The 10,838-nt window shown below is 35.7% G+C and overlaps 1 protein-coding gene and 1 non-coding gene across 2 annotated transcripts; both read right to left on the minus strand.

Annotated features, from left to right (window-relative positions):
- Positions 1–210: 210 nt before the first annotated feature.
- On the minus strand, positions 211–4,711 carry LOC149019324 (uncharacterized). The gene is made up of 4 exons (XM_089151014.1): positions 4,619–4,711; positions 947–2,857; positions 729–844; positions 211–622 (listed from the first exon to the last, which is right to left on the minus strand). The coding sequence occupies exons 2-4, from the start codon at positions 2,775–2,777 to the stop codon at positions 296–298; spliced, it is 2,274 nt and encodes a 757-aa protein (XP_089007140.1). The 5' UTR covers positions 2,778–2,857; positions 4,619–4,711; the 3' UTR covers positions 211–295.
- Positions 4,712–9,847: 5,136 nt separating this feature from the next.
- TRNAP-UGG (transfer RNA proline (anticodon UGG)) lies at positions 9,848–9,918 on the minus strand. Its single transcript has one exon. It is a non-coding gene; the product is annotated as a tRNA-Pro (tRNA).
- Positions 9,919–10,838: the final 920 nt, after the last annotated feature.

Here is a 10,838-nt window from a genome sequence, read left to right on the forward strand (position 1 = left end):
TCCGTCCGTCCCCGGTTCTCGGTTCTCGGTCGTTTCCGGTTTTCCTGTGTATTCTTTTTCTTTAAATATTATTCGGTTCGCCTTCTTCGGGGGCGGATTTTGTGTAAAGTCTTCATCTTCGTTTTTTCGTCGTTTCGTTCCGTCTCGCGGTGGGCCTCTCTTTTGCCGTCGTCCGGTGCCGTTGCGCGTGCCGCCCCCGCGCTCTATTAGAGTTTGATCTGCTTATATCCCTAGTAAGAGGACTGCCAAAATGGAAAAGTAGTTAACTCCTCCTTCCACCTTCCTATCTCCTATCTCATAAATGACAACCAAGCAGTGTGGCTGCTATTTTCCATTTTTCTGCTCTCTTTAACTCAATCAATGGCATGGTACCCCAGCCCACCAAAAGGAAAGAAATATGAGGGGGATATGAGGAAATTCCGTTCTCCGAGTGAGGATGAGCTAATTCATCATCAGATTCACCAGTAATCCACTCACTACTCCAATCTAGATCCTCAAACACCAGTGGATTATAATTTCCACCTTGTTCCCTTCTTTCTTGAAGACACAGGTTATACTGAATGTAGTCAAGATCATTTAAGTGTCGATGCTCTAACCTATTCTTCTTGCTGTGAATCTCAATCTGAAGAAAATAGAAATAAAAATAGTAACATAACAATTTTAGTCTACTCTTTCATTAAACTACACAAAAAATACAAAATAAAGAATATTAGTTTTAAAGTACTCACAAATTCAGTACACCAATTGAGCTCACAAGTAAAAGATGAGCAACAAAGTCCAAGTAATTGCATTGCAAAATTTGAAAGATGAGGCGTAGAGGTTCCATGTAATCGCCACCAATCAACTATAGTATAGTTAAGGGAGAAAAAAATAGTGGTTATATAAAACTCAACAGTTCAACATACAAATTATAATGTTATTAATTAGAAAATAAATCAATACTTACTAGGACAGAACCTGTTCCTTTGTCTGATTGCCATGTCTGTGGCAAAATCTCCTCTAATTTCAGTATATTCAGTCAACTGTTGAGTGATCTTATCTTGCAAGGTTTTATCAGACACTAACTTGACAAGAACATCATTGAAGCCATCCCTTGCTTTATCCATCAAAGAGGTAGGTGAATCAAATGCTAAATCTGTTTCAACAGCCTTATAAAATTTGTTTGGATTGAGGAGAAAGGCGGCTAAATATATTGGTCGCTCCATCTGACTTGTCCAACACGTCTCAATGATCTTGATGATTCTCTTCCATTTACCCTCAATGCCCTTAAAATTTGTTTTAATATGCTTCTTTGCCTCTTCCATTGCAATGTATACCTCAGGCACTGCAGGCCTTCCATCACAATCTACTATCCTCATGACTTGAAAAAGAGGTAATGATGCTCTCAAGTAATCTTGCACTCCATTCCAAAAATGTACATCAAGGATGATTTCAACAATTCGCTTCCCTACTTCTGTCTGTGATAACTTAGAAGAATCCCACTCCTCACAAAGAAATAATAGCCTTAAAGCATCTTTATGCTTGAATAGGCTCTGCAGTGTTAAAAATGAAGAAGCAAATCTGGAAGTAGCAGGCCTCACTAAATCTGTTCCTCCTGTCTTTACCTTCATAGCATCAAGAAGACGAGCATGCCTATAAATGAAGCTAGTAATGTTTCTTGCCTTTACTAGGATGGACTTGTATGATTTTAAATTTCCTATCTCCTCCATCATAAGATCAATGCAATGAGTTGCACTTGGAGTCCAAAACAATTTCTTTCTTTTCTCCATCAACAATCTACCAGCAGCAGCATAGTTAGTAGTATTGTCTGTCACCACTTGAATCACATTTTCCTCTCCAATCTCTTCAACTTTACTATCTAGAAGCTCAAACAACATATTCTCATCATGTATTTGACTTGATGCATCCACAAACCCTAGGAAAAATGTCCCTTCTAGACAGTTGACGAGAAAGTTTATCAGGTACCTTCCTTTCTTGTCTGTCCAACCATCAGACATAAGAGTGCATCCATACATCTTCCAATCAGTTCGATGTTTTTTCTTCAATTCATCAATTTTTTCCTTCTCAGATTTCAGTAGGGTAACTTCGTAGTCGTGAGATGAAGGGGGCTTGACACCTGGCCCATATGGCCAAATTGCCTCCAATAACTCCAAGAAACTCCGCAACCTCAATTCATCAGATGCAACACCGTTTTCATAAACCCATTTAGCAATGCAAGAATAAAGTTTATCTCTTTCTTCCTCGGGTCTGACAGGGTTCTCCAATGTTGTTTGATAGGAACCTTTTACATGCCTCTCCGCAACCACTTCCTTAGGAGTCCGCTTTACATAAGCATCCATGGGACCCCTTGCTTGTGTGAATTTTTTCTCAATGGCAAGTCCACTTTTCTTGGAAGCTATCCCAAAGCTAGGAAATTTGGTAGAGCCACCCCCAAGATCAGACCTCATGGGTGTAACCCCTTCTTGTTCTTCATCCCTACTTCCACTAACATCCAAGTCATCAAAACTTTCTGTTCTCCTCCTCTTGTTTTTTTGTAACGCTGCTCTCATCTCTGATATAATTGCTTCAGTCGTTTTTGTACACTTGCGTATATCACGAAAACCACCAACCAAGTGTTCCTTTAGTCTCTTTATTCCAGCCTTACTGTCCTTCCCACAAAGAACACACCTTACAATATTTTTGTCTTCTAAATTAGGCCAGTAACCATACTTCCACCCAGGATCACATGATTTGGCCTTTCTTTTAGGATCCTTTCTAGGATCATATGATGACCCCATACTACTTATACTCTCACCTCCAGCTCCACTAGTACCTGACGATGTGGTGTTGTCTCCTAAATGTACTCATGACTTCAAATCTACAACAACTCAAGAAAAACAATCAGAAGGAAAACCAAAGTAGTTAGTACTTAGTAGCATAATGAAAAAAAAATGCCATAATCCATACACAAATTTAAAAATACAAAGCATAAAGGAAAAGAAAGTATTAGAATAAAACTAAATTTCTATTAAGGCAATCGGCAATTCATAGGCATCTCAACTTCGTCATAGATCATGCAAATTTCAAAAAACCAGACAAATAGAAGAGCAATAACAATATGAATGAGGAACTTTGTGGCATGGCTGAATTCTCAACTTTAAGCCTTGTGATGTGCTTGCTTAGTGGGAGTTTTGCATCGACTCTTTTTATCATATTGGACTCTTATTTGTACATGGTTATTAGTACATGATTGTTATTTCATATTTGTTACTAATTAAATCCAAATTCAATTTGTTTTTTATATGAAAATCAAAGTCATACAGCAGTATTTAGCCAAAGTCATGAGGCGGTTTGCCAAAAATTGTTGTTAATCCTAGTTAATGGAGGTCTATCAAACTATTGGTTAACATCAAAGTAAATGCCTATAAGGTTGTTTAAGGCATCCAGATTTTCAATCTGGTATGGGATCAACATGAAGTCTTTTTTTCATGATCAGGCATCTCAAGGTTGATCGCTAGCAATTATGTCCTATTAGTGATAACAGAAAGTTGTATGCTGCATGTTAATGTATATCTTCTGCTGTTGTTCAACAGTACATGGCTATTTAGTAATCCAAATATTTTTTTACACAACTTGTAGAGGCATTTCATGGCCACATCCATAAATAAGAACATTGTATTAATCTAACCCAAGTGGGAGATTATTGGAATTTTCAAAGTTTATGGTTTAGATTAACTATTAGATCCAGTCATAAGATGGGAATCCCAATACATAAGCTAGACTAGCATATGGAAATGGGCTAAGGTTTTGGGACAACACTATAAGTATTACAGGAAGGGGTTCCTAAAGTCACGTATTCTTAAACATTCTTTTCTACGAATTGAAGGTAATGTGAGTGGACAGAAGACAAGAGTTTTCATAGGAAGTTGGATTATTGTTCTTCCCCAACATACGCTGGTTCAAGGTATGCTCATTATCCTTAATTGTTTACCCTTTGTTGATCGTATTCTAAAGTTCTATATGACTTTGGTTGTTTGATGGCTAACAAAATCATGAGTAGAAAATGAGATTGGCTTGTCTTTACATAACCCTCTTACTCTGTGTTCAATATCCATTAAAATTAACATCCTTTCTGACGCATTCTTGTGCTTTACTGATCATCAGAGTTACCACCACAAGTGTTTAGACGTTATCTTCTCCTAATATAGTTTCTGTCTCAGTAAAATGTTTGATTTGAATCAAATCCTATAATCTACTGCATCAAGAGCTAGTGGCCCAAATCCTTGATTCTGAACTTAAATCCCATTTGGGCAAGCCTTTTGCAATTTTTCATGTAAGGTTAACTGAAATTTCACTTCTTCAAAAGTAAAGGAGGCAAGCAATGGAGAAGATTGAAAAAACACAATGCATTGTAACTGTAACAACCTCATTTATAGAAATGCCACTGAATCAAGAATCCCCAATCAAACTTATGTAGTAAGTAGTGAAGATCATGCTCAAAGCGCAACAGAATAATAATCGACGAAACTAAAAGAACCCAGAAGTTCTCCATGACAAATAGAATGCAAGATGAATTTCTATATGTTAAGACGAGAAAAAAAAAGAATGCAAGATGAAAACAGGTGAAGAAGACACTAACCTAAAGACAAGAAAAGCTATGTCGATCGGAAAAAGCTAAATAATTGAGGGAGATGCTAGTGAGCTCGGGAGGAATGAGGAATGAAGAATTTAAGAACAGCAAATGAGAAACCCTACACCCGCCGTTTTCTCTTTCTCCACTTTGAGCGGGAAGGCCCCTGTCTCTCTCACCATTTTGAGCGGGAAGGCACAGGTTAAAGAATCTGCTTGGGACCCACCAAAATGGGACATTTTCTCATAATTTGCTTCAAATTCTAATGTCAATGTTACTCCAAGACAAATCAAAATTAACTAAATTTTTATCAATAAGAAAAAAATTTAATACAAAAATAAACTTTAATAATTTTATTATATCTCTTTAATTAAAATAAACAATCAAACAAACATGAAATTAATTTTCTAAGAAATTGATGGAGGAATCATTTTCCTAATGTTCTTTTATGTTAAGATTTATAGTATTTGAAATTTTTGCATTTTCTTGATTTTTTTTTTTGGTCAAGTATTTTATTGATTCAATGAATAGGTTCTTAATTTTGCAATAAAGAGTTTTAGCTCATCAATTAGGTGAGCTTATGGAGCCACATTGCATTGAGGTGGATCCAATCAAGACGAGAAAGCCAATCGAATGCAAATTGTGAATTCAAAATATGTTACTAATGGGTAAATTTACATAATCCAGTGAGTGGTAAAAGAAAATGAATAAATTTTGAATCAGCAGATGTAGAAGATCGAGAAATTGCACGTAAATAACTTTCTACCCAAAAAAAATTGCATATAAACAATCCAATGCGGCCAGTTTACGCGTATCACTATTATATCCTCAGGGGAGCTTTTATACAAATAATATCGAAAGAGGCTTCGCCCCTGGTCCGGTGTCGAACTGTGACCTCCTATGTGGGAATGTTGATATTTTGTCAATTGAGCCATCCCTCGAGGTTTCCAATGCCCTTTCTTGTTCATGCTATTTAGAACAAACAAGCTATATATTGTTGCATTGGGATCATTTACTTGCAAGGGTTTACATACCACACGCCACAAGATCCGGCGCTATTTCGATTCAACAATTGAGTTGGTGCTCTTGTGGTGTGTTCTGTTTTCGCCCATGAGATGTGTTCTGTATCTGTCCTCGTGGCGTGTGGTATGTAAGCCCTTGTGGCATGTTCGGCCTTCACCTATGGGGCGTGTTTTGTATCCACCCTTGTGGCGTGTTTCGCCCTTGAGGCAAGTGGTATGTAAGCCCTTGTGGCATGTTTTTGTCTGCGTCGGTGACCGCCTTTGTGGTGTGTCTCTGCAGGCTGTGATGATGGATATGTATATCATACCCATTATACTTTTCTGGTTCTGTGGTTGTCACAACCAGTATTCTAAGGGTTTATTGGGCTCAACCCATCACTTAATTTTTGTTTGGTGTTTTTGTCTATATTTTCTTTCAAGTTTATGAATGAAATGTTGAACTTTTGATAATAAAAAAAAAAAATGATTATGTTCTCCTCACATCATTTATTTCCATGGTATGTTTATTAAGGGGGCCCACCTCTACCCTATCTTATCAGTTTTTAGAGGTTGGTCCCCTCCTAAATTTGTGATAGAAACCGATAAAAGTATAAAGAGAGTATAATCCTATACCTGCAGGGATAAAGGGATCACCTTTTGGCTAATTTTTGAATGATAGTATCGGAAAGCTAAAGTGGGCTTTCTCTTGAAGGCCTTGGGCCTAAAACAGATACATGGTGCCCATCTATCAGGAATTGGGCAGCCCAATCCAACTGATTGTGGACCGTTGAACCGGACCCAATATGGGTAGCATGTAAAAGTAGTCAGTAACCGAGGTTAGGCCCAAATAGAGATACAGCCTTGGCATTTCGAACTTTCTAAGGGGTGTGCTGGTCTTTTGATGTTGGATTGTGTTTGGACTTTGGAGGTAATTGAGAAGAAAGAGTCATCCAAGTGAGTGAACATACTCCATTTTGGCTTTTTTACTTCCTAAAGGGTCTGTTTGGTGATTTTCAAATCCCTGGATTCATGAGTCTCGGAGATTTATACCTATTTAGTTGTAAAACATCCTTAGATTTCATTCATTTTTTGCCCAAAAACGTGAATTAAGCCATTATTGAGTATTGGGTGAAATTCATGGATTCCACTATAAGTATAAATTTGTGGGATCACACTAAGTAACTCAACGGAACTCTCTAAACTTCAATAGATTTGAGGCTAACCAAATAGTTAATTTTTTGAATCATGAATTGTAGATTTGAAATTCCATTTCATTTCAAATATCTTGATTCATGTAACCAAACAAGCCCTAAGTCCATACGTTGATGTCTGCATTAAAATCACCTATCAGTCCAGGAAAAACAATATGCTCCTTCTGATGCTTTCCCATCACACAGGAGTTGTGGGATCCACTTGTAAATATTAATAAAACAAATCATAGGCGAGACCTTTAATAGATCCCATATAAACCCCCATCACTATTGTGTGATGAAAAAACGTAAGAAGATTATATTATTTTGCTACTACAGATAAGTGATCCAGACACTTTTTCTTTTTCTGGTGTCTCTTTGATCGTCACGAACGCCCAACAACTAAGACAAAGACCCTTCACAGACATGAGCTCAACTGCTTTTACCCTTTGTGTGGCTGTTGCTTATGCCTCGTGAGGAAGATCCATTCCATTCTTCCCTTCGGTCTTCTCCTTTCCAATGCCTTCACAGGCTTCACACCCCTCCAACTACCAAGAAAAAGTCATATTAGCCAAGGATTTAAAGATTGAGTCCACCAGAAATAGAATGTGTTTGGATGCCAAGTAACTTGAAATGTTTTCTGGAAAAGAGATGACTAGGCTAGCAAAGACCGACCAGAAACATTTTTTTTTAATTTCAAATGCCGCCCCATTTGGTTGAACTCTGAGATCTATTAATGAAATTAATTTTTTTTCATTTTATTCTATATATATCATCACATTGGCATGACGTGGAAGATCATCTCACACTAATGGATTTGTTTTAAATAAATACTTTCTTGGCCAAAAATAAAAATATTTTGAAGCTAGAAGGTGGTGCCCGGCACATGTTATAGAAGTTGATTACAACAATCAAACTAACATAAATAAGATTAATTATATACAAATCAAATTTTAAAAACACAAAAATGTCTGACCAAATCTAAGGTTACAGGATGGATTCAAGGAATCAAGGTGTCAATCTAGATTCAGAATTAAGTGGGCAACCATCAAGGATTCAAGGTTAGGTTAAAAATAACTTCTTTGATTTATTTTATTAAATCAAACCATAAATGGCTTGTTCAACCAGTGACAACAACAACATAAATGTTTTAGGGTATGGTTACTAGTCAAATTAGGGAAACTAATGTATGTGTTGATTTCTTTAACTAGGAATGATTATTCCTCGGAAGATTACTCTTGATGACTCTCATTTTCTCCTTGATGACCTTCATAGATTTGGTGGTAAAAACTCCCCAGAGATCATGGGGTTTTTCGCTTCGTGTATATTATTCTCTATTTATATTTTACATCCGTTTTTGTTTGGTTGTGGAATAAAATTTGTGGATTCGTTTTAGAAAATTATTTGGTCGACGTGATTTTTGTGAATAAGACAAATATTTAGCTTTACAAGGATGAAATCTTGACCTAATCTATATTCACGTTTTTTGTGTAAAAAGATGAATCTCTAAATTTCACGAATTTAGAGATTTTTACAACCAAACGGATATAAATCTCAGATTCATGAATCCAAAGGTTTCAAATATCTTGATTCATGTAACCAAACAGGCCCTAAAAGCTTCCGAACTTTTTAAATAAATTAATTTTTTAAGAATAGAATGAAACGAGTCCAAATAATCTCCCTTGAGAGAGTGCTACCTAGCAGCCATTGACCACAAATTATGGGGACCCGCAAGATTAGGGTGGTAGGGTTTTTTTTACTTGTGGGACCCACATAGTACGTGGTCGTAAAGCCGTCGAGGGAGCACATGTGGGGTCCCGGCTTGAGGGAAAGCGGCCGAGGAGCAAAAGGCCAACATTGGGGAATTGACCAGCTATTGGAAGGCCCGGGATCGGCCCCCCCCAATATTGAGAACCATTTTTAAAGGTAATATAATGGATATAAATGTCATTCCAAATTAAAAACTAGTTCCTCAATCCCTATTTATTCTCCCCTTTCTTCTCTCTCATGTTTTCTTCCTATTTATTTTCTTATCTTTTTATAAACGTGGGTTAAGGAAAATTTTTGAAAAAAAATCTTATTAGGTATTATAAATTTCATTCCTAATTAAAAATTAACTCCTCAATCTGTATTTATTCTCTCTTCTCTCATATTCTCTTTCTATTTATTCTCTTCCCTTTCTATAAGTATGGGTTAAGGAAAAATTTGAAAAAAAATCTTCTCCACAATTAGGTATTCTTTCTCTTTCTCAATTTATTGATCATTTCTATTTTTTATTATTTTATTTGATTTTATACTATTTGTTTCTTTATTTCTTCTACAATTTTTGTTATTTGATTTTATACTGTGAATAAAATGTCTATAGTTAGTAAGGTAAAACTACCAATGGTTTGCATCTACTAACAAAGAAAATTTTGGTTTGTGTATGACTTTTAGGGTTGAATTCATGTTTTTTTTTTTTTTTTTTTTTTTTGTGGCTTTAATTTATCTATATTTGTCAAAAAAAAATTTATTATCAATAATGGGCCCTACAAAATAAGCATTAGTGATTCCCAATGGGAAGGTTATCTGGACTTTTATTCTTCGGCCCCCCCCCCACTTCTTTGAATCCTGGGTCTGCCCCTGGTTGGAAAGAGCCCCCGCCTCGAATTTTTTAAAATTTATCTAAAGACCTTTTTAGCCCTCTTTCCATAAATGAAACACTAACACTTGAGCCTCTTATTGAAGAAAATTTTTAAGAGTAAAGACAATGCTCAAAAGGAGTAAAGGTCATTGAGAATAATCAATTTTTAGGGTATTGTACAAATTCATACAAAGAAGGCGCACGACTCACAAAAAAAAAAAATTTGTTTAAATATTAAAGTGTGTTTTTTTTAATACTATAAATGTAATACCGTATGCAAAGGTCAAACCCAAGACCTCTCCACTGAGAAGTATGGGTATTTACCATTGAACCAACCCTGCATTGGCAAAAAGATGAATCTCTAGATTTTATGAATGAGAATTCATGTAACCAAACAGAGCCCTAAAGTCATGACCCGCAGCAGGGGGCATTCCGATAATCGAACTCGGACCTCTCGCACCCAAAGCGAGAATCATACCACTAGACCAAATGCCCAACCATATTTAAGTGTGTTTTGATGGACTGAATTCTTCCCCCTCTCAAATCCAGCATTCAATCCTTAGGATCAACAGTGAGGCCTCGTATATATAAAATAATTATTCTCCACTTTGATTTTGTCTAAATGTACCTGCCCTAAAAACCTATATATAAAAGATATTGATTTAAAAGTAAATTTCATAATACAAGTGGAAATAGATTCCCCAGGTGGTTTACAAGGGAGTTGATTGCAAAAATAATTAATACTTATAAACCAATTTTAAGAACTAAAAAAAAAAAAAAAGTGGAGATAGATCCATCAGTTATGATCTACTTTGAACTTTTCAGTGATGAACTCTGTCGTATTGTTCTTACATCTGGTAAATTTAATAAAACATAATAAAAAATGTTATATCTGTCATGAACTTTATAAAGAATCTGATATGTGATCATTTGAACACAAAAAATCAAACAAACAAACAAACCATGATAGGAACCTTAGCGTGTAATATGGTAATATATAGCATATGCTGCTTATATGGTTTAAAAGACAACTAACAAAAGCCAATCCTATCATAGAATATTCGTGGATCTCTTTTGACACTCACCTTTCGGTTGGCTAAGATCTCATCCTTCTATAATAAAATATTAATATATACAGTGTTTCTGTCTGAAGGATCTCCCCATATTTGTTTATTTGAATGAAGTTTTTATGTGTTTGGTCAAAAAAAATAAAAGAGATTAAATTTTTGTTTGCCCTGATTGTATTTTTAATGCTACCATATACAATCGGAATTTTTTAAAATCTCTTTTTTACAAAGATATAGACCATTAATTTCTCTCTGGACGAATGACACGTGTCCATCAGTTACATCCGAAGGTTGAAGGAAGATTTGAAGTACATAATTTTTATTTTATTTTAATTTAATCTGAACCTT

This window comes from Hakea prostrata, chromosome 4 (assembly GCF_041222555.1).
Source record: "Hakea prostrata isolate BN-2017 chromosome 4, UWA_Hpros_2, whole genome shotgun sequence".
Taxonomy (NCBI): Eukaryota; Viridiplantae; Streptophyta; class Magnoliopsida; order Proteales; family Proteaceae; genus Hakea; species Hakea prostrata.